This window comes from Larimichthys crocea, chromosome VI, assembly GCF_000972845.2.
Source record: "Larimichthys crocea isolate SSNF chromosome VI, L_crocea_2.0, whole genome shotgun sequence".
Classification (NCBI taxonomy): Eukaryota; Metazoa; Chordata; class Actinopteri; family Sciaenidae; genus Larimichthys; species Larimichthys crocea.
In genome coordinates, this window is record NC_040016.1 from 10,169,379 (window position 1) to 10,192,618 (window position 23,240).

Here is a 23,240-nt window from a genome sequence, read left to right on the forward strand (position 1 = left end):
TCTCTCTCGTTTTTGAAGCCTCTGGGCTTCAATCAGCAGAACCGCCGAGGAGAGTTTGAGCAGACTAAAAGCTTTGTGATGCCTGAAGGGGAAACTGTTGCAACATTTAGTGTTTTCACAACACCACAGTGTCATGTTTATGCGCTTTGACAGTGTTTTTTCACCTCACTCCGTTCAACCATAATACAGTCAACATTACGGCTCAGCGTTTTCAAAAACCATTCTGTATGTTTTACTGTAGAGCTTCCAGGAACACTTACAAAATATATTTGCAAAGGCTTGAAAGCAATAAACAACAATATTAAAACTGTGACCCAAAATAAAATCCACATCACGTTCACAGTGCTGGTTTATTATTATATGAAAGTTCCCAGTCACGGTTAATAGTTTATTTGATTTGTCCCGAGAGCCAAAATGTTTGTTTCTACTTTCCTGCGCTGTTAAAGTCATAAAGATGTCTGGCTTTGGTCATCTGAAACAAAGTTAGAGTGAATTTAGTTTCAGGAGGCTAAAAGAGGTCCTGAAGTCTGTTGCTAGTGCCTCGTGGTGCTGGTTTTCTGGCATTTTTCCATCAGTGGATCACTGAGAATTTTTGGCTGTGGCTCATGTAGTAGAGCAGGGCGTCTACTGATGGCAGGGTTGGTAGTTTGATCCCACCTCCTCCTGTTAAAGTGTCCTTCGGAAAGACACTGAACTCCAGGTTGTTTCCGAGCCACTGGAGAGGCACAAACCAGTGCATTTATAATTGCTGGTCCCAAGCCTGAATAAATGGTGAGAATGTCATCTGGTGTTAAACACTTCTGCCAAAACAAATCACGAATCATCAGATCTCCATGACGGGTTTGAGCACGGCCTGGTTTGTGAGCGAGATGGAAACGAATGATCATTTGTGGTGGCACTTTACAAGGAGCGTCTAAAAATAACATGGACAGAATAAAACAGAGCTCACTGATCTGTTCAATGAGCTGCTAGATGAAGAATTACAGGTGAGAGACTGCACACCTCAGCCAACCGCAGATGCATGGAAAACTACCTGCATCATTAGCAGCACGAAATGATTGCTCATGGCGTGATGGAAAAACAGCAGGTCACCACCGCTGTACCTGCTCTACAGTATTAAACCACATTTGCTGTGTTACTTATGTTATCACAGTAATCAGTAAACCAGGACTGAAATCATCAGATTACATGATATCATCACAATAAAAGACACGACGTAGGGTGGCAGGAATGGAAATTAGTGATGGGGGAGAGAAATGATCATTATATCCTTTGTAGTGTATCATAGTGTAGTGCAGATACAGCAACAGGTACCATGATGTTGACCAATAGCAGCACATAGAAATGTTATTGGTGTTCCTGGCAGAAACACAGACAGTCAGTATCATCAACACCCAATGACAGTGTATCATTAGTGGATAGAGCTTCCTGTGAAGTAAAGTCAACTCAGACATGTCTTAAACCTGCACTCTTTCTAATAACTCTTTCTTTATTATATGGAATATAATATTTGCCTGCTTGAAAATCAAGTGGCAGCCTCCATGGCTGTGAAGAGAAGCCAACGCAAAAGCACCTAAAACAGTTACAGTTACTTGAGGCTGGCTACAGAACATGCCAGTCTCCATAAGCCCCAATATTCAAATGTCCAACTTCACAGCAGAAATAAAAATGTTTACAACCTGGTACAAAAAACATATAATTAATTTCCCCGTTCATGAAAACTGTAATGAGTTTATTATTTCAAGCTTCAAAACGACCCTTCCATTCTTTATATTGTTAGTGTTGAAACCAAGAGCAGCCCAGCTTGCAGTAGAGCAGTCTCTATACTCGTTTAAATATTGTCATTTCTGGCTCGTAACACTAAGATGGCAAATTCACTGGAAACTGGGAAACTCACGTTGCTGCACTGTCCCATTGCTAAAGAATGTGTGCTTCAGTGCAACACACAAATGGAAATCAATAGAGGACAAAAGATCAATGTTCAGTAATTGTCATTAGGTGTGTCTAATGTGGTCCTATATCACGCTTAAAAAAAAAGTCATCTGAGCCTGAAGACTACACCAGAAAATAAATGTATGACATTATCGTATCAGCACCATATTCGCTCACTCGCTGCAGTTTGGACCTCTGCGTCTCTGTTTTCTCTCCTAGTTTACTGTTACAGTAAACTGTCTCTCCCTCTCTGCCTCCATCACTCTATTTCCTGTATCCTTCCCCAAAAGTCCTGCATCTTTCTTCATAATGATACTTTTATCAGATTAGAAATGTGACCAGCAGACATTAAAGTCAATTATACAACTTCAGCTGCTCGATTAGTTAAATGGTTTTAGGATCAGAAATCCTACTCTCCAGCAGACAGCAAATCAGCCTCCAGATGAGTGCATGAATGAAACTATAGTATTCTTTCAGAGTAACTAATTGGTGAAATGCCCACAGCTTTTTCGTACAGCCGAGACTGCATTCATGCAGTGCTCCTCTATGTTTTATGAGGCAGGGGAAAGTTTGTGCTCTCTAGACTAAAGAGTTTTATTTATTCCAAGTGGACTCATCTCTTCACAGATCTCTGAAACTGGTGATTAGATTTTAGTGTGTGCCAGTTTTCTTATGCACACAAAAAAACACACAAACGCTCTTATCGAGGAGTGAAGTCATTTCACACTTTAAATTGGAGATAAATTGTGTTTTGTTTGTGTGCTGTGGGGCTTTCTCCTCCGCCTACAACACTGTAGTTATCTGTCAGTTATAATTTGATGAACACATTAATCCACTGAGAAAAAGTTGCAAAAGTCATACAATTATTTTCTTTCTTGTATTCTCACTTTTATAGGCGATAACTTTTGCCATCGTCAGGTCCATCTACTGCCGTCATCAGAGCAAAGTTTGAATTTGTCCAGTACCTCAATTTATGACTGGATTACTGCAAAACTATGATGATGTTCAGCCTGAGCAAATGTTTGCATGCATATACAGTAAATTAAGACTGTAAACATTATATCTATTACATATCAGCATGTTAGCATTGTCATTGTGTGCTTTGTGGACTTGGAAAAGGGGGTTGTTCTGGGCACATCCAACTGGGAGGAGCCTTTGGAGCAGACCCAGAACCCACTGAAGGGTCTATATAGCCCATTTGGCCGGGAACACCTTGGGATCTGAAAGGAGGAGGTGGAAAGTGTTGCTGGGGAGAGGGACGTCTGGAACACCCAGCTAACCCCGGATAAGAAGCGGAAAAGAAATGGTTGGACTGAACGGTGTGCTTCAAGGCAGACAGTGGGCATACTAAATAATACAGTATGCTAAATAAAGAGATATATTTTGGACAGACTGGGACAGCTTTTTTCCTTTATAATTCATTGTAATAAAAACAGGTGAATCAATAATTCACTTTATTCATGCCCAGTGGCACAGTTGGCTATGCAGCAGTGGTGTGCATACACAAAACAAGGCACACATATTCAATACATCAGACCAAAACAACAACAACAACAACAACAACACATAGTACATAGTAAACACAAACAACTAGATTTTTCTAGAGTTCAGGAGGGAGCTGGCATAAGCTATAAAGCCGGTTTGAGCTAGATACTTTCCCAAATTATGACTCTGGAGAGGAAGGTGTATTTATCTGTCAACAGTAATTAGCAATGTGATGAAAAATGAATGCTTGTTAAATATTCTCATTTAAAAAAAAACCCATAAATGTCTCAGAATTACAGGCTGTGTATTAAATATATGCTGCACCCTGTGGAACGAGCTGTATATGCCGTCTTATGGCACATGCTCACATGCTCAGACTCACAAACATGGACATATTACGATCATTTGCATGTTTGCCCACACAAACATGAAGAGAAAGCTGCCTTTGCCAAACTTTCTTCTTCAGGGGAAATTCCAGTTTTCCATTTTACAGGATGATGCTGCAGGCCCGGACATGCACCAGACAGCGGATGAGTTTGGAGACGGAAGAAAGGAAGGCTCCATCCTTATTAATCTGTCCTTTGAGTCAGTGCCTCTAATCAATACCTGTAAGTGCTCTGTACATTGAGTTTTCCATGCTTTTACAAGAGAAGGGACTTTTGGTTTAAAGCCGTCCTTGAGGGGTTTCTCTGCCACCAACGTTCGACCTCAGAAACACAGACAAAGCTCAAATGTTCGCTCCACTTTTTAACTGTTCCTTATAAAAGCATTTATTCTTGAAAGGGAAATAGGTTCCCACTTAATTCCTGTCCTGTGTGGTCAATATTATCGTATCACTGTGCTGTTGTGATAACAAATCGTGTTAATATGTGCAGCCGAGGCAGAGGCCTGACAGCACATTAATCTGGGAGTTAATCAGCAGGACTCCTCAGCAGAAGCAGAGCTCATCAACATGGTGTTAATAAAATGGCTTTTTAATAGCACAGCTTCCTTACAACCAGGCCGTGATTTTTTTAGACCACGAAGAATAAAGTGAGGCTAGTTTGGTAATCAGGAATTTGTTCATGCACAGAAGGATTTTAAAACATAGCTTCTTCCGATTAATTAGGTTGCTGTGTGTGTGTTAATGTCTCACTTATACACATAATTATAGAAATAAAAATAAATCTACTTTAAGTGGAGGTAAAAGCTGCATGCTGTGACTTAAAGCAGCAAACTGCACTTAATGGAAAACACATAACACACGTACAGCCGAAGTGAAAAATGGGAAGCAGTGTGTGGCCTCTTGACTGAGCTGCTTTAACAGAAGTGTTTTTCTTTCTTTTCTTTTTTTTTTCTCAGTATGGAGCTGGAAAAAAGCAAGAAAATGACTTTATAATAACAAAGTCTTTCCCAGTACTACATACTAATTGCCAATGTATACAGCTTTAGCAGTTACTATATGAAGATCAACAACAACAGTGCTGCTAAAGTGGCTACAAATATGAAACCATATCTGCTTCGCCTGAAACATTAAAATATGTCTGTGAGTATATGTGTAGTATATGAGTATATATATGATTTCCTTCAAAATATATTAAATATGCTTTATATACTTGAACGATATATTGTATACAGGTTAAAACAGTTTTTCACCAGTTTTCAGTCCAGGATTTTGTGGGCGGTCCTTAAAGGGTGGCTCGATGACACGCTGAGGCCACCCTGAGCAGAGAGATAGAGATGAACTGATGTTTCAAAGTTAGTCATGTCGTTTTCTGAACTCATCTGACACGTTTCGGCTGCTTCAAAATACCTGCTTGACCGCTCCCGCGAGTGGGTGTAGCTTCACTCAGCAGGATACACACCCCTCAGTCCTGGAGCTCAGAATAGCTGCTGTAAGCTTGTCAATATTTTTAATCATTTACATATGGCTGGATGGTTCATCACACTTTCTTCTTTGGTCTGACAAACTCAGAACACATATTTATTCTTACTTCACATCGACTTTACGGGTTAAATATAAATACACACTGAATAATAAAGATAAGATAAGATAATATTAGATAAAAAATATTAATAGGAGTGTTAATTAATAATAGGAGTGTTAATATGATGATGAAGGATATCAAAACATCACATGTGCCAATGTCATATTAGATAGATAAAAGTCAATAAAAGCCACTGTGTTCACCGACAATCGTGTGCGTCCATGTGTGTGTGAGTGTGCTTAATTTATCAACTTAATTATGTGTGTGTGTGTGTCAAGAGTGTTGAGTCATGTTGGATGAGCAGCGTCACACACTGTCGGCTCAGATATTAAACATTAACTATGTGGAGGGAAGCCGAGATATTCAAATACAGTAACACAGCAACAGCTGCTCACGGAGCTGACTGATCATCAGCTGGGACATTTTGCATGGATTACTGGATTAGTGAGGTTAATCATTATTTTTATTTACTTACTAGTTTTAAAATATTCATGATTCTCAGCATAAATTAGGAAAGATGGTCTGTTAATGTTCAGTAGAAAGCTAAACTTTGAACATAGTGTCTTATGAAAGACACCTTTGGGTGTTAAGTGAACTGCAGTCAGGATCCTGTTGCTCAGTGAGTGAATATTATCCCGGGCATTGGGCAAAAGTCTCATAAACGAGACTGAACGCTGGAAAATAAATTACAATGGCATGACATTTAGGATAATGTTGCCATCAGTTATGTTTTATTTGGACCATTGGCTCCATAATGCTAACTATCTTGCACCTCCTCAGTCCACACCATGAAGCAACTAATGCCAGACTAACTCGCCAGGAAGAGCGCCAGGCTTTGAAGTCGTCAGTTTGACTTTGTGGCCAAACAGACAGCAGTGACATATATCATGTCATGCACACTGACCACACAAGCTTACATTGTAAAAGAATTATTTATTTTTTTGTGCCACCTGTTCACTGGATTTCCATCTGCACTGCACCATTCCCTTTGTGAACTGTCTTGAACCTGATTCAGTTCTCTGGTTTGTGTTTGCACCTTTGAGTCTGCTATTCTTTCTTAGTATTCATTGAACCTGCTCTACGAGCCACACTATGCAAAAGCTTATTCGAATTTTCAGGTAATTGTACGCCTGAAAAATGAACTTTTCTGGCTTTATGCGCCACTGAGCAGCTTCCGTTAAAAATGAGTGGACCCATCGTCCAACGCTGTATCCATGTCTTATACATTAATGTGCCAGAGTCACACCATGCAGTCCACAGCCAGCTCACCAACCCCAGCTTCTGAACACACCTGTTGTGAGGAAACGTGGATAATAAAGGGTCAATTTCTATGTTTTGCAATCTGGCACTACACCGTTTGATGCCACTATGCTCACACCCGGATCCGGCATGTAAATCTCAAAATGATAACAATTCCTGACCTGCCAACAGACTGTTTGTCTATGTACTGTCTATGCCTGCAGACATACCCACATAAGCAAAAGTGTTTTGTATAATGTATCATCAAGCAGGATCAAATACGCCCTCTAACAGTGTTATCTTTCTGTTGATTTGTCTACCTCACCATCCAACCTGTATCCCAACCTGCGCCGCACACTGTGTGAGACATACCGGCAGTATGGGAAAAAAAATAAATAAAGAACGTTGCCACATACAGTACGGTCAAACTGATCCGTCATAATATTTCCAGTGAAGTAACAGACACTCTGTCTTGGCAATGGGGACATGCAGGGCAGCTCTCATCTCAAGAGGGCACATTCAGTCAGGGCTCTGCATTTATTAAGCCCTTTATCTGGTGGCACACACACACACACACACACACACACACACACACACACATACAGAGGAGGCAGAGACATGGTCCTTTAATGTAGGCAACTGCGATAAATGCATGTGAATAGCCTGCACTTTATCCAAGTTATCTTACTGCTGTGGTATTTACTATAATCCTGCCTAATGGACTGGCCAAAAGGTTTTTCTTTGCCTCTGTCTTGATCCAAATGGGTATCTTGCCCTCTTGTTACTGTTTCCCAAAGCCGGTTCCAGTATTGTGGTCCCCAGAGAAAATGAAGGTCAGATCAGTTTCAGTGTATTTCCTCCAGCACAAGATAATATACAGGAAAAACAGATGAGATCATTCTTCCTGCAGCAGCAGACATTTAATTCTGGCATGCTTATGATGAGATTTTCCTGCTGACTCTAGGACCCAGCCTTTCACATTGGTGTTATGTTGCAGGAATAAGTGTGTTGACCCCTGGACTGAGAAAATTACAGTACAGAAGGAAACATCAGTCTTCAAACCAAAATCCTGCAAAAGGTGGGAATGATTCACCTTCCTGGATCTGCAGCTAGAGAAGGAGGAGGAGGAGTAATCTGGACTTGAAACGGACTAACCTTACATTAAAGGAAATGACTGTAAATGAGGAGTACGCATGACGCAGGTGTACGCCGGAGAAAAAAAAGTTTGGATGAGTCTGCTGAAGAGGAGACAGACTGGAGCATTAGTGTCTGAGATCTGTGCGATGGGAACCGGTGACAGAAGACCTGCTGTTGGTTATTTCACCTGTTTCTGATCAGACTCGTGTTTTTAATGCGGCTCAGACAGGATGAAAGGCTTTTCACTTCGCTGTCTTGTTCTCATCTGGGCGATGTTGCAGCGGAGCGACATGCAAGTTGCTGTACCTGCCACAGGTGAGTTGATAACATAAAGCTCAATGTATCAAGGTGATAAGAAGTATCGCAGGTCCATGATTATAGCCGAATGAAACACGAACCATACACAGAGCTGACACACAGATGTAAAGTTGATTGGTTGCAGTTTTCTTCTTCTTCGGGCTTAGATCAGGAAAATTATATTTTTTGTAAATGGAGTCTGGTCTAAAAGCTAAACCTTCAAAAGAAGAAAAAAAATCATGTTTCTCCTTTTAAAGTAACTATTTATGTAAACAAACTCACAAAATCCACATCTGTAGAGGGGGTAAAGTATTTTATAATTGCTGCTAATAAATATTTGGTGAGTCAAAGCTCAGCACGCCACATGGTGGTTAAGGATCACTGACATTAACAGGATCATTTCCACAGACAGGCCGGTTTAAACAAGTTATCAGTGTTATTCAGCAAAACACTCATTACTTTTAATTCAGGAGATAATGGGTGTGTCTTTTTATATGCTCACAGTTTATGATCCGTTTATTATGGGCTATATGGGTAATAATAATGATGACTGCAGATCATCACTGTCAGATAGTTTGATGTCTCTTTATTGGATCATATAGTTTTACTACTTGAACTTTTCAGTTTAATTCTACTTCATGCTTCTTCTCCTCTACATGTAGTAATGTTGTACTTCATTTCCAGTTCTACTTACACATGAATTAGAATATAACACACATTTTTCTGCATTATGAGTATTTTTTTTTATATCAAAGGTACATAAATGTACTTTTACTAGAACTTTAACTTCTTATGGATTATTAAAAATAGATTTGGTATTGTTACCACTGCAGGTTTCCTTCATAGGTTTAAACTGGAAAAGAAGCTGGGTGGCTGGAGTTGTTTTTGTGACTTGCTGTGGAAAAACAGATCAGGGTGTATTAACTGTGACAAGCTATGGAAAACGTCATCTTTTCCAAATTATGACACCACTGGACACATTACAGCCAAACGCCGCCAACAGTTTTTAAGGAATACGTGAAGGTAAACAGCGTGTCCACCAGTCAGCTGGTTTCAGAGAGTCACAAGAAAAAGAAGAAAAACCTTTAGTCCATAATTTGGGTCAAACTCCAAAAAAACAAGAATCCTACACACCCTCCCTGCCTACACCCACATCTTTCTCCATGTGTGCAACACAAGTTTCTACTGCAGAGCCTCAGAAGACATTATAATGTTTTCACAAGATAAGAATAAGAAAATAAAAGAAAACCAAGAAATGATGTCAACAAAACGATTTTCAAAAAGCTGAACAAAAAAAGAAGCAGCTCTTAAAGGAATAATTCAGCAAGTTGGCAAACACTTTCATTTGCTGTCTTTCTGAGTGTTAGATGAGAAGATCGATACCACTTTCTGGAGGTAGAATAGGGGCTGATGAGATCAGAGATATAAACTGGTGCCAGTCCATGAAGGGCTGAACCTTGGTAATGCAGGTAAACTGTTTATTGTTCATATTTGATTCTTCTCGAGCAGCAGCAGCAGCAGTGGTCCATTACTGTATTTTTAAGGACAGCAGGAGCTTTGTTCTTCATTCTGGCTTGGACATTATGTTGTGGTACTTACAGGTGCCTGAAGCTAATTAAAAGTCAATATTTTTGACTTATTGGCTAAGTTAGAGATCCCACATGGAATGTGTGGAATTTTTAATTAATTTGCGGTTTCACTTTTCAGGCAGGAAATCTGTAAACGTTTAAGAGGCAGCAAAGCCGCATACAGTTTATGTGTCAAATGTTTTAAGAGTCTAGAGAAGTTGCCCACATTGATTTTGATCCAACACAAACTGGATAGTCTGCCATCTGTCTGTTTGATGTCGGCGCATTTTGATAGCGCACTCAGTAAACTTCACAGGAAGCATTAACATATTTTTCATTCATCTGTGCAGCTCTGCGGGATGGCATATGGCCCTGGCACAGCTTGAAACCAGTTAAATGACAGACGACATGCTTAAGTCTCTCTCTCACGCATATACATATCCACATGTACGTTTGCTGTGAGGAATGCAAAGATGGAGCTTGTACATCTCCATCAGCAACTTTAATCCAACTCTTCCTCATGTTTCTCTCTCATTTCTGCCTCAGTTTCCCCTTTTAGCTCCTCCCCTTTGCCACCATATATATATATATATGGTGGTAGAGAGAGAGAGAGAGAGAGAGAGAGAGAGACAAGGAGGTTTGACTTTGTTTAATCGTCTGCCTCCCCTTGTAGCATCTCTTCTTCCTCTTGTAATCTTTGTCAGTTATCTGAAACTCATTAAAGATGTTGGCTGACTCCTCTTGGTTTGATTGCACTGTTCTCCCTCATTTCCTCTCCGCCTGTTTATTTTCCTGCTGCTTATTTTCTGCCTCCCTATAAAAGTTTAATGATTATGGACCATTGCTGCAATGAAAGGAAAAAGGGTGTGTTCGGCGGAGGAGCTGCAAACGGAAAAGAGTCTAACAAGTTTAAGTGTAAACGATATGGAAGAAATGAGGCAATAAAGCACGCGTGTACATTATGTAGGAGACTATTAGGAATGAATCTGTTTGATGTACAGCACATGCATTAAGCTAATGTCAGTGTTATTTGTAATAGGTGATGATGTAAGACCAATATTTTATATAAGTACAAGCCCCACATGTAACAAAAGCTGCATGCAGTTTGCAGGATTAAGAGGAAACTCTCGCTGGTTTCCAGGAGGGACAAATGAGTGAGTCACCAAACGTACTGGACACAAATCTGATCGTGCAGGATAGGACTGATTCTTTTAAGTGAACATTATTCTGCTAAGGTGATTTTTTGATGACAAACTGGGAGATCCAGTAAGGTTAAAATGGAGAAAACAAGCCCTGCGTTCATTGTACTGGAGAGATCCCCAGATGTGGGATGTGCTTTTTTAACCAATGTTAAATCTCACTCTGGTTTCATGAGATAAATCGACTCCTGTGACCAATACTCCTGATTCTTCGCTATCATAAATCCTCCATTTAAAGTATCCTCAATGCAATATTTCTCTGACATGTTTTGATACAATGTGAGATTTCAATGTTGTGCATGAAACAAGACACCTCATATACCTGTTATTGCCCTTCCTTCTTTATATTAATGCTTCCCTAAGGACAGTAATGGCATCTGTGACATTAATTAGATCAGTCTTGCCTGAGAAACATTAAATCAGTGTCCCTTTTTATTTTTATATATGACTTAGATATTAATGTAGTCACGATGTTATGATTCATCACTGCCAACAGTTTCTAGGATGTAGTGTGGGAACCTAATGCCACCACAGTTTATGAAAATTACGTGCTGTTAATTAAAAACGTGCCTTATTGCAGTGTCTAAAAAAGGGAAATTGAAGCTCTACTCTGAAGTTGCTATTACCAATATATTTATGGCTCAAATGAACTTTTCACATACACATACACTAAGGTGTGTTAAAAGTAAGCGCTCGTTGTGACAGAGAATTAAGTCCTGGTTCTGCAGCTCCTCTCAGTTCCCTTCAGCTCGTCCTCGAGTAGGCAGTTGCGCAGCAACAAACAGCAGACACAGCTAACAACTTGGTGGTGTACATAGTGATGCATTTAGCAGCTAAAGAGTTAAAAGAAAAAATTAATATTGGACTCTAAATTGCTGTTGCCATATCAACATAATGGTGATAAGAAGCGGCAACGTCCATGGCTATAAAAGAGGCGTTGGCTTATAATCCCCAAACACCTCCACAGAACGATTAATATGATGGTGACAATCTCTGTTTTTATAAATTGTTTATTCAAGAAGTGAAACAGTAGGTTTGTGTGGTAACTGCAAAGACAATAAGAAAAGTACGTAAACAAAAACAATATGATATGAAATAAACAAGTATAAATAATTACATATATGATGACAAAGTGAGACAGGTGATAAAACACACAGAAACACCACACGTGATAAAATGAACAAACTAAATACAGTACTCACTTCTTATGGACGCACACACAATATGAAAAGGGGAAAAAAACACTGTTGAAAAAATATGAAAGGGAGTGGTAAATCCAACTGAACTAGAATGAAAGAAGTGCCAGCAGTGTCTCTGCAGCTGAGCCTGTAAAAGGTCTCTTCAATTAAGGCACTTAATTGCCGAACTGTCATTGGTCCAGGCTGTCATGGGGACCTCATGCACATTGAATGGTGAGTGGGTGACCTTCTGAACAATGGCTGTAAAGTGAAGCCTATGCAGAAGTACCAAAAACTGCAGTTCCCCAAATGGCCACTTGAGACTGGATACAGAATGAGTCTCCGTAATTAACAGTGTGGCCGCTTTGATTGACAGGTGGGTGCCATTACAGATGCATGTGTGTTATTTGAGCACCCAGGCTTCATTCTGCCCGCAAGAATTGTCAGCTCGTTTCTGCTGCTCTAAAAAATATGGCTAAAACTAAAAAATATGTGAATGCAGGTTTAAACGATGTATGATGGCATGGATTTGTATGCCATGAGGTGAAATGACCTTGTGTTTCCTCCTGTTGTGCACAGTGCTGAACTGCTGTGAAGGAGATATACTCATCCTGCTGGACTCTTCAGGAAGTGTGTCAAACTACGAGTTCTCACGCATGTTATTCTTCGCCGCCGACATACTTCGCCCCTTCTCATTAGGCCGTGGGCACGTAAGAGTCGGGCTGCTGCAGGTGGGTACAAAGCCTAACCTGGAGTTTGGCCTGGATGTCCACAGCAATCAGCAAAGCCTGCAGAAATCTATGCGGAGTGTCAGCCAGCTGAAGGGAGACACCAACACAGAGGCGGCGCTCAGGGTGGCCTGGCGTGTTCTGACAGAGACAGAGGCAAACGTGCCAAGGGTACTGCTATGGCTGACTGATGGTGTGCAGCCTGGAGACGTGGACCAGCTAATGTCTGAGCTGAAAAGGCAGGGAATTTCTGTGTTAGCTGTGTCTACGGTGCATGGCAACTATCAGGTGTTAAAGCGTGCTGTGACGCCACCTCTGGAATCTCACCTGTACAATGTGGACATCGATAACATTGATATCATCACAGAGGACCTGAGGGAGGCCATTATCAGTATGTGTGTTTGAAATCTGAGGTTAAGCACGATAGAAGTGAAAGAAGTAACTCAGTGTCTGTATATTTATCTTCTTTCCTCCCATTGTGTCTCATCTATAGAAATCATCGGTGCAGAACGTCTGCACGTTGTCCACTTGACTTCCCACAGTGCTGTGCTGCAGTGGCGTCCTGTTCTGAGGCCAGGCAGTGGTTACTATATACTCACGTATAACTCTGTGAGGAAAATGGACCCTGAGGCCAGACACAGTCTCCCAGGGGGATCCAGCAGGATAGAGCTGACCAACCTGCACCCTGATACCACCTACACGGCTTCCCTCCGTCCAGAGTTCAACCAGAGGCTGTTTAAAACACTCTCTGTTAACTTCACCACACTTCCCGGTGAGAGGATTATAAAGGGGACTCTCCCTATTAAACATGTGTTTTCATATTTCTGTAATGCACTTATAAAAACATGTCTGAGTCATGACAAAAAGGGAAAACTGAGGAGAAGAACTAGACAGAAATAGTTGACAAAACAATCTGTTGTGGAGTTTTTAATCATTTTTACACTCTTGTACAGCATATATGATTTCTTAGTTGTTATGGAGATATTTGAGACCAGAGTTAATGGTTTGTTTCTTTCCTGTCTTGTCCTGTCCCTTGCCTTGCCCTCAGATGTATTAAGCCCGACAGTGGTCTCCGTGTCAGACTCTAGCCCTCATCAGATCCGTGTGAGCTGGGGTCCCCTGCAGCCAAATCGAGTCCAGAGATATGTAGTGGAGTACGGAGCTATTCCAAGTGGACGCGTCCAGACTATGACCTTACAACGCCAGCAGAACTCCACTTTACTGACTGGCCTGGAGCCGGGCACTCAGTACCTGGTCACAGTCAGTGCTGTGCATGCGGATGGAAAAGAAAGAGCCATGTCGGTGAGGGCATGCACTCAAGAGGGTACGTCTTCAGTTTGATTTTTGTGTAGCGTATGTCTTTGTAACTTATTTATCTTTGGTTCAAATCCTTTAGAGTTACAGTTTCACTTGACCTGCCTGTGTGTTTTTCTCCCTGCAGCAGCTTTGCCTGCCCTGGCAGACCTTCAGCTGACCCAGGTGCAGCATCAGGAGGTGCAGGTAGCGTGGCATGGCCACCAGGAAGGCTTGATGGGCTACTGGCTGAGCTGGGAAAGACAAAACTCATACACCTCCTCCGTCTACCTGCATCCAAACTCTCATTCAACGCGGCTCACACATTTCACACCAGGCAGTCGAGTGTGTGTCTCTCCCGTCTACAGCTCTGGCCGAGGAGACGGGATATGCTGCACTGCAGAGAGGAACACGGGTTGGCTGAACTGAGTATTATTATCTGCTTCTTTTTTTTTTCTCTCTCAATTGCTGCAATTATGTTCATATGTAGCCGGATCGGTTCATTAGCGGAAGTGTAATTTCCTGAGTCTGCAGCAATCAGGCAGCCAGAGCAAAACCAAACAAGAAGGGTGAAATCGAGCATTTTAGGTGAGGTTGCACAAGATACATTATGCCGGAGTGAATATATTTTCTTATATTAAACTTTTTAAATGACACAAATTTTTTATCCCATAACTCCAGCCATCATAATCATCGATTTTTTTCTCCTGGTGTCCTGAAGGCCGTCAGCCACAGCGTTGCACATTTGTTCAAATATATCAGAGTATGCAAAAAGGCAATATTCACAATTTATGAATGAAGATAATAATTTATTATTATGATTCACAGTCTGTAATGTCAGCCTGCTTGGAAATTGTGCTGTTACATAAGGGGTATTTACTTGAAATTCTATGCAAACATTGCCCGGCTTGCAATTAGTCTGATATCAGTGCAAATTAAAATGTTCTCTTCTGCTTGCAAGTATATGTAAAGTTCTTGATATGTAGCAAATGTAATTCTGTCTGTCCATCCTAATCAGATCAAAATCACCTGTCAATAGATTACCTGTGAATTATATATGAGTTTTGGTTATGACACCTAAAATAAGATAATATAAGCTTGAGAAAATAATATTTTCAGTCCTTGAGGCACCATAAACAAAAACAAAAGCTCAAACTTTGCAAGTAGAAATATAGGGCCCCTGATAAACTTTGACCAGAGAAGCTGAAGTACAGTAGCCTGATAATCAGACTGAAATTAAATTGTTTAAAAGGAAATAATGTGATGTGAGCATCAATTCAGATATTTGAAACGACCACATTTTAATCTAAAGCTGAAGAAGTGTTGAATGCCAAGATAAAGGTGAGCTAAGGTAAAGGTTTTTCTCAGGTTTTTCTCTCATTAGTAGCGGTCTCAATGCAAAATGCATTTTAGCTTCGGTAGGCAACAAATCATCGTGAAAAACATTGCTGCATCATGGTACTGCATCATTTTTATAAGCTATAATGACCAAAGTTCTGCTTGTTATGTGCAATTTGTGTCCATTCTGGATTATTCATTATATGTAAGATAAGTTTCAAATGTTTTGGATCATGAATAAGTCAGGAAAATACTTTTTTTCCCCCTGAACGGACAATTTTCATCCATTTTTCTCTTGGTTTCACTGACTGATGGACATTTAGCCCCACTGGCAGCACACAGTAAAATTGGTGTCAGTGATAAAACACAGAATGGATCATTGTTGTATTTTATGTTTTTGGCTTCAGATCAGAATAAATTGCACACTGGATCAGCTTCATACTTCTGTACAATGCTTATAAGTATTACATTTTTATATCAAAGATGTACTGTGAATATATATATATATATATATATCGTTAATTTACTTTTTTTGTATTTATGTGCTACTGAATTTATTGCCAGACTTGTCTGGTACAATGTTGGCAAAATATATATCTACAGTATATTTTTCTGTCCATGAACATAAAAATAAACATTTTATCTTAGAAAATGATTAATACATATTAAGGACACCATTAAAATGTTAACCTCACTGGTTTTCCTGTATTTGGTTGTTTATGGGACCATCTAGTGGCAGTTGGCTGTAATCAGATATTGCAAACGGAGTAAACTGTATTTCTCAAGTAATTTCTCATGTTATAATCTAATTTCTCATGTGACGTAAATGATTCATTTAGGGTGATTAGAGATCATGTACAATTATATTTAATTACTCAACAATACCCAAATCGGTAAATGAAGCATTCTTCCAATTAAAAGGAAACATGGATGCTGACTAGAACATTAAAGTTAATACAATTACTGTACTTACAATTATAATTACTTATAATTACAATAACCAAACTTGCATTTGCTTTTATTATGAAAATATATCTTTTATTATTATTTATGCATCACGTCTCATTTATATGCTGTATGTTGTGGAAATGATTAATCTGTGAGGTCTGAAGTAAAGACTTAGAAGCATGTTTTATTCTTTGCAAAGTAGGTCAGACAGTCAAACCGAGTGCACAGAGTCTGAGTGCAACAACACTCAAGGCAACGTGAGCCTTTCTTATAACTGCATAACATGGCTGGGTTGAGCTGGATGAAATCAGTACTGCAGTGCATCGACGGCAGAAAAATTCAAAAGGTTATATAGAGATACAGATTTTACATTTATCTACCCTCTATTTTTGTCTGTATGTCTCTTTGATTTGTGTGTGTGGCACTCCTAACACAAGGCATGGAGTCCAGTTCTTCATCCATCCCTCCATTTTCTTCTTCCTCATCAGGGTTAAGGGTGGCTGGAGCCTATCCCAGCTGACTTAGGGTGAGAGGCTTGAAAGAGAGAAGGCTGACACATTGAGACAAACACCTACGGGCAATTTAAAGTCACCAATTAACCTGCATGTGTTTGGACTGTGGGAGGAAGCTGCAGTACCCAGAGAGAACTCACACAGACACGAGGAGAACGTGCCAGCAATTCTTCAACAACAACCAGATTTAACTTTGACCACTTAAAGCGCTTTTATAATACACATTTCATTCATACACCGATGGCTACCATGCCAACTCGTATCATCAGACAGGAGCTAATACATTTCATACATATTTGCACACTGATGGTAGGAGCCTTGATGAGCAATTTGGAGTTCAGTATTTTGTCCAAGGACACTTGAACATGCAGACTCATTTTCTGATGACCCACTCTACCTACCTCCTGAGCCACATCCGCCTGATATCCCCCATATAGCCCATACAGTATGTATATAACTATCAGCATCATTTCTATGCTTCTTTGGGTGCACCTCGTTTCTGAGTTATATCTGAAGGGGAAGCAGCATCTTGAATTGTAATTCCTTTGCTCTGCTACATATCGATGTTATAATAATGCCATATACTTGTCCCTGTAGCTTCATCTATCACCACCCCAAGGTCTTGAGTCCACGATTCGCAAGATTGCATCGTTTACACTTGCAGTTACTCTGAATTATTGCGCCACTGATGTCATTTGTTGTACTATATGTGATTCTTTATTGTCCTTTGCAAGAAAATTTGTTGCCACAGTCTGTACAGTTCCTCACATAAATACATAGATACACCACAACATAAATACATAAAAAATATCGTAAAGTCAAAATATAAGATTAAAGTGCTATCAGTTGTTCAATAAAGAACCTCCAGGCACACCACACAAACAAAAAAAGGCTTCCACTTCCCTGAGGACGACAAATAAAGTTGCAAAGGAAGCACATTTCATTCAGGGAAGCTGATTAATCTCCTGTGTTTCATTAACATGCACTTCAAGCTCCCCGAGGGCCAAGGCTTCAAACATAGTGTTGCTTGTTGGCTTTCTGCTGGCGTAACGGGGATCGTCTTACCAGATCGAACCACAAAGACACCTCTTCTGCTATCTTTTTTGTCGTGATGACACAAGCAGCATCACCTTCTTAAGTTGGCCCCAACAAGGAGCGTCTTAAATTACTTGACTAACATGTTGGCAGCATGCTGACATACATTAAATTGAAGATGGAGCATTCTTAAAGACTTCATTTCAGCTTTTGAAACTGCTTCATCTAAATGGTTGTTGAGACAGTGGCAGATATGGAGGACGATGGAGGCACAGAGCTTGTGGGGATGGGACTTCGTGTCGCTGTCTCCCCTGTACAAACGGCCTTTTACATGATCCTTGTGTTGCTGGGCATCCTGGGTAATGCCACCGTGATTGGGGTCATTGGTCAGAACGTGACAAGCGATCGCGGTCGAGGACGCAACTCGGACATCATTATCATCAACATGGCACTGTCTAACCTTCTGGTGTCTGTGGTGAGGAACGCACTGCTTGTCATCTCAGACATGGGACTCGAGGTTTGTGGTTCATTCATTCATTTAAAAAATTCTCATTGTACTGCGCCTTGTGACTGACTGACTGACTTTAAGATAGTTTTTAAGATTTTGTCTGGGAAATATGTATTTGCCACAACAAACCTACAGTAGCTGAGAACAGATCACCAGACACAAGGTGAATTACAGAGGGTAGTTAATGTAAGTGTGAGTACAGGATATTGCTTCCAAATTTATGAACATGCACTGGTCTTCATCTTTTATAGCTGTACTCATCCAAAGAGTGGTGTCAGTTCTTCATGGGTGTCTGGGTGTGGCTGCGATCGGTCAACGTTTGGTCAACACTCTTCCTCAGTGCATTCCACCTCCAGACGTTGAGGCGTGTAGCTCCACCTATGGGGAACCTTCAGGGACGCCGTAACGCTCTTACATCCCTATGCCTGAGTCTGGGCCTCATATGGCTTCTCAACTTTATTTACTCCATTCCTGCTCATATATTTTCAACTAGCGGGAACAAGAACAGAACAGAGGTGAGAGTTTGAAGGCATAAAGATGAATTAGATAACTCATATTGTATCGTATCAAACAAACAGATTTGTAGATTTATGTATGTAAGTAGTTAAAACTTGCAAAAACACTGTTATGGTCCTATAAAGTTTGGAGAAATGTGTCAAAAGTAGATGTCCCAGATTTTCCCCACCCTCTTTTCTCCATGTTCTGGCTCATCTACTCCTCTCTTGCTGCTCCTCCTCCTCCTCCTCCTCTGCAGACCCTGATGCTGGTGAGCAGCACAACGCGCCCCCTGCTGGGCTGTGTGTGGAACTTTCCCTCTAGCTACAGCGGCCTGGCCTATGCCACCACATCTATGGTGATCCATGAAGCATTTCCCATAATCCTCATGGCCTTTACCAACCTGGGCTCACTTTACACACTGTACAACCACGGCAGGGTGCGGAGTAGCACGGTGCAGGACGCGCCTGTCATAAAACGGGTGCCTGCTGAGAAACGAGCAGCCAAGGTGAGGAAGAGAAGGGTGACTGAAGCTGACCTGAGAATTCATTTATAAACAGACAAACATGGATATCAAATAGCAACAATTTTATTAGAGTCAAGGTGAACATATCTTAACAAACCTCAACATGTGATCAGTTTTACTTAAATTCTTTGCATTGTGTGTTTCCAGGTGATTCTCGCTCTCATAATGCTCTTTATTATATCCTGGGGAACCAGCATTATCTCTGTCAACTACTTCAACTACAACCAAGGCTCCTCGGCTGAGTTTCTTCTGGTCATTGCTCGTTTTGCCAACATTATCTTCATTGCCATGTCACCTGGTGTTCTGGCAATAGGACACCGGCGTTTGCGTTCTTTCATCAAGTCTATGCTTGCTCACTGACCGATGATTGATGCTGAAGCACCGGAGGTGCAGCTCACACAATACTGCTAAGCATAAACTATTACAGTATTTGCATCAAGTTCCCTCAGAAAACAAGGTTCATGGTTATAGGTATGTATATGATGTTTCTCTCTCTGGAGCTGGACTGATGGACGGGAAAAATTAGGAAAAATTAATTAAGGTGGAGGGGTCATGTGATGTCTTTATTTTACAGACTGCACTAGTAAAGAAAAAAACTGAAGTAAAAATCCCAAACTAGTTAATTTAGATGAGATATATTATAAAATAATAATAACAATAATACGTTTCATTAGGTTCAGTAGAGAATGGATATGATTTGAAAGCATCAAAGGATTTTCTTTGTTATCCTCTGAAACAGGGGTGTCATCAAGATCTACAGTTTCATTATAGCTTGTTGAAATGCAGCTTGAAATAGTAAAAAATGCATGTATGATCTCAAAGAGTGTCTCATTAAGCATACACAAAAAAGTGAGTGCAAATAAATGTTTAGAACTATTCGAAAACGGTGTGACTGTGTAAGCATGGCAGATCACATTTGAACTGACAGCTCCTTCCTGAGTACCAGCACAAATCTAAGGAAGGTGCTAATGTGGATGGGGAACAGCAATATTTAGAATATCTTACCACTTTACGTTGGTGTCTTTTATATTTATGGGTGATTGTTGGAGCAGTGAAAAAACTACCCAAGGATTGTTTTTGGTGATTTTTATTTTTGTTTCTGTCGTGTTTTAATGAAATGTGTTTTACAAAATTTTAGATTGGTAAAAGAGAAACTTGAATTCAGACAGTTGTAGTTATTTATTACACTAAACATAGCAAAGTCGTCATGAGTCTCTGTTTCTGTTTGGTTTAGAGGCAGACTGAGAGAGTTCGAGCAGAGAGGTTTGCTTTGTTTTGGAGTTTTTATGATTGGTTTGTAAAAATTAACTGTGTAATAAATGTCCAAGCATGACCATTTCCAATTCAAACACAATATCAGGAAAGTTTACAAAAACTTAAATGACAATATTTTTCGAATCTGGATTGAAACTAATTCTTATTACTTTTTAGAAGCTTACTATTTTTCACATCTGACCCTAAATTACATAGAAGGCTACTGTGAATTTGTGTTTCTATTACCACAATGGCCCCTAAGCATTTCATATTTTATCACCCCGTGTATCATGCAATAAATTGGTCATACACACATAAGAGAACTTGTTGAGTTCTTGACTTCTCAAGTTTTCTTTTGCTTTCCCAGTGTGCTACATTTTTTGGAGGAGTTATTCTCCCTGGCGTATTTGAGATTTTGAGTTTGAGTTGGAAAGTTTGTAAAACCTATTGAGACATGTTTTGTGCGATTGGCTTATACAAATAGCTTGACAACACGAACTTAGGATAGGATACATTTCATCTAAAAAGAAACAACAATAAAGTCCAAAGAAAAACAAAACAAAAAACATTTGATTGGATAAAATTATAATTATAAGATAAAAGAAACCAAATCACCTTCATAAATGCATTATAATCATTTTATGACTTGCAATAAAACATCTCAAAATAAACTCAAATAATACTTGACAACAATTCTTCCCAGAGGAAACATGCAGCGTGGCACCTCTTGGTATAAATCTTTGTGCTTTTTCAGCACTTTAATCTCACTGCAGTCACACTTTTCATCATCATTTGTTTCTTTTAACTTTCTCCTCCACTTTTATGACTTTGCAATCTTTTTGAACAACAAATATTGTTTGTTTTCCTCTCTTTCCTTCAGTCTTTGGGGATTTACCCCCCTCTTGGGCATCCTTCTTGTGACACTTAAGAATTTTAGACCACGCCAGTATCATACTAATGATTCGCCTCCTTAGCTTGCCATGTCCCAGGGCCACCACCATGGGACTAAATCCCACGAACAATGACGCAGAGAAATGGGACACAGTCAGCAGCCCTTCGGCGTGGTGTCCCCCATCATGGTTGTAGTATGTCACTGCAGCAACCTGTAGCGCCCAGCAGACCACGAAGAGAGACACTAGCGACATGATTACGTGAGCTGCTTTCCGTTCAGTGGACACATGTTTGTCCAGCTCCCCGTGGGTTCCCCCCGACTCTCCACCTGAGGTAACAGCTCGGATGTGTTTTGCCAGAGCATGAAGTGTAGCCAGGTTAGTGCCAACCATCAGCACCAGTGGCAACACCTCATTGAGTGCCAGCGAGGTGGAGGCAAATGCTGAACCCTGCTCGATGGAGGGGAACTCCCAGATACAGCCCAGCAGAGGCCTGGTGGTGCAGCTGATCACCATCAGCTCCACAGTGGCGTTGCCATGCACATGAGTGCTATACACGAGAGCTGGTATTGAGAAGACCAGGTTTGCCCCCCACACAACTGCCAGAGTGATCCAAACTCGCCGCCTCTCCCTCTGCTGTGCGAGAGGTCCAAATGTCACATGCTGTCGCCTCAGCGTAGTGCAATGGAAGAGACTAAGCGCAAGAGTCACCCAACAGCCCACAGCTCGCCACCACACCCACAGCAGCATGAACACTCGACACCAGCCCGGAGACAGAGTCACATCCAAGCCCAGGTCTGACACAAAGATGGGCACTGTGCGGAAAAGTGAGGTCAGAAGGTTGGCGAGTGACAAGTGCACCAGAATGGTGTCAGAGGGAGCAAGTCTCCGAGACGGACTCTCAACGGCCGACAGAAGCACCTGAGAGTAAAAGCAAGACAGACTGAGGACAATCCTACCCAAAACATTCAACTCATCTAACAACTAAAACATTTTATATTATCTCACCACATGGATGACCAAGATGTTTCCCAGGATGCCAGAAAAGACCAAAAGTCCAAATAAAATAGCGTCTACGGTCAGAACCTCTGACATGGCATCATCCTCTGCATGGCGACATACTTTGCTTTTTCTTTGTGACGCCTCACATGTACCACTACCACTGCTGCTGGTCTTCATGCTGTTATATATATATATAGATGCAGACAAACAAATTGATTTGTCACACAGACGGTTTATCTTTGCTGACCAGGCTCAAGGTCAATTTAATCTAATATGTTGATGCTTTGAGTCTACATGCAAAGGCAAGCATTTTCCACGTTTTCCTTCCGCATCACTGACCAAGTGCAAACACAACGCCGTCCCTTGATTATTTGTTGTGTTCATAACAGCCTGTTCCCATTAAATCATTCGTACTAATCATCACTTAACTCTGCTATGGAAATGCATGTTGTGAAAAACCAGTGTCCATTTTTCAGTAGTTATTCTTGATGTCCCATATCTCAGCTAAATATGAATATCTAGTACCAGACCATCACATATACCATTAACTGCAGATCACACTGATTTAACCAATTATCCTATTTGACCTCTGAGGGACGGGTGCAGCTAAGTTAGTCCCACTGATGCAGCATTTTCTCACCGATTAGTCAGCCATTCATACTCTCCCATGGTACTAATTGTTTACTGGGTTGCCATGTTTCTCTCTTGG

The 23,240-nt window shown here is 40.7% G+C and overlaps 3 protein-coding genes across 4 annotated transcripts; 2 read left to right on the forward strand and 1 right to left on the reverse strand.

Moving 5' to 3' along the window:
• The first annotated feature begins 7,826 nt into the window (after positions 1-7,826).
• On the forward strand, positions 7,827-15,800 carry LOC104928026 (von Willebrand factor A domain-containing protein 1). Of its 2 annotated transcripts, none has more exons than XM_010742236.3 (5): positions 7,827-8,075; positions 12,582-13,121; positions 13,224-13,502; positions 13,779-14,054; positions 14,172-15,800. In XM_010742236.3, exons 1-5 carry the CDS (start codon positions 7,991-7,993, stop codon positions 14,450-14,452), a joined length of 1,461 nt encoding a protein of 486 aa, XP_010740538.3. In that variant the 5' UTR covers positions 7,827-7,990; the 3' UTR covers positions 14,453-15,800. The 2 variants fall into 2 exon arrangements, with proteins under 2 accessions (XP_010740538.3, XP_019128276.2); XM_019272731.2 differs by having other exon boundaries at positions 14,175-15,800.
• A 2,336-nt stretch (positions 15,801-18,136) lies between these two features.
• Positions 18,137-19,745, forward strand: ora3.1 (olfactory receptor class A related 3, tandem duplicate 1). Its single transcript, XM_019272735.2, has 4 exons — positions 18,137-18,373; positions 18,616-18,879; positions 19,119-19,367; positions 19,533-19,745. Exons 1-4 carry the CDS (start codon positions 18,143-18,145, stop codon positions 19,743-19,745), a joined length of 957 nt encoding a protein of 318 aa, XP_019128280.1. The 5' UTR covers positions 18,137-18,142.
• A 1,656-nt stretch (positions 19,746-21,401) lies between these two features.
• ora4 (olfactory receptor class A related 4) lies at positions 21,402-22,624 on the reverse strand. Its single transcript, XM_010742237.3, has 2 exons — positions 22,538-22,624; positions 21,402-22,450 (listed from the first exon to the last, which is right to left on the reverse strand). Exons 1-2 carry the CDS (start codon positions 22,622-22,624, stop codon positions 21,428-21,430), a joined length of 1,110 nt encoding a protein of 369 aa, XP_010740539.2. The 3' UTR covers positions 21,402-21,427.
• Positions 22,625-23,240: the final 616 nt, after the last annotated feature.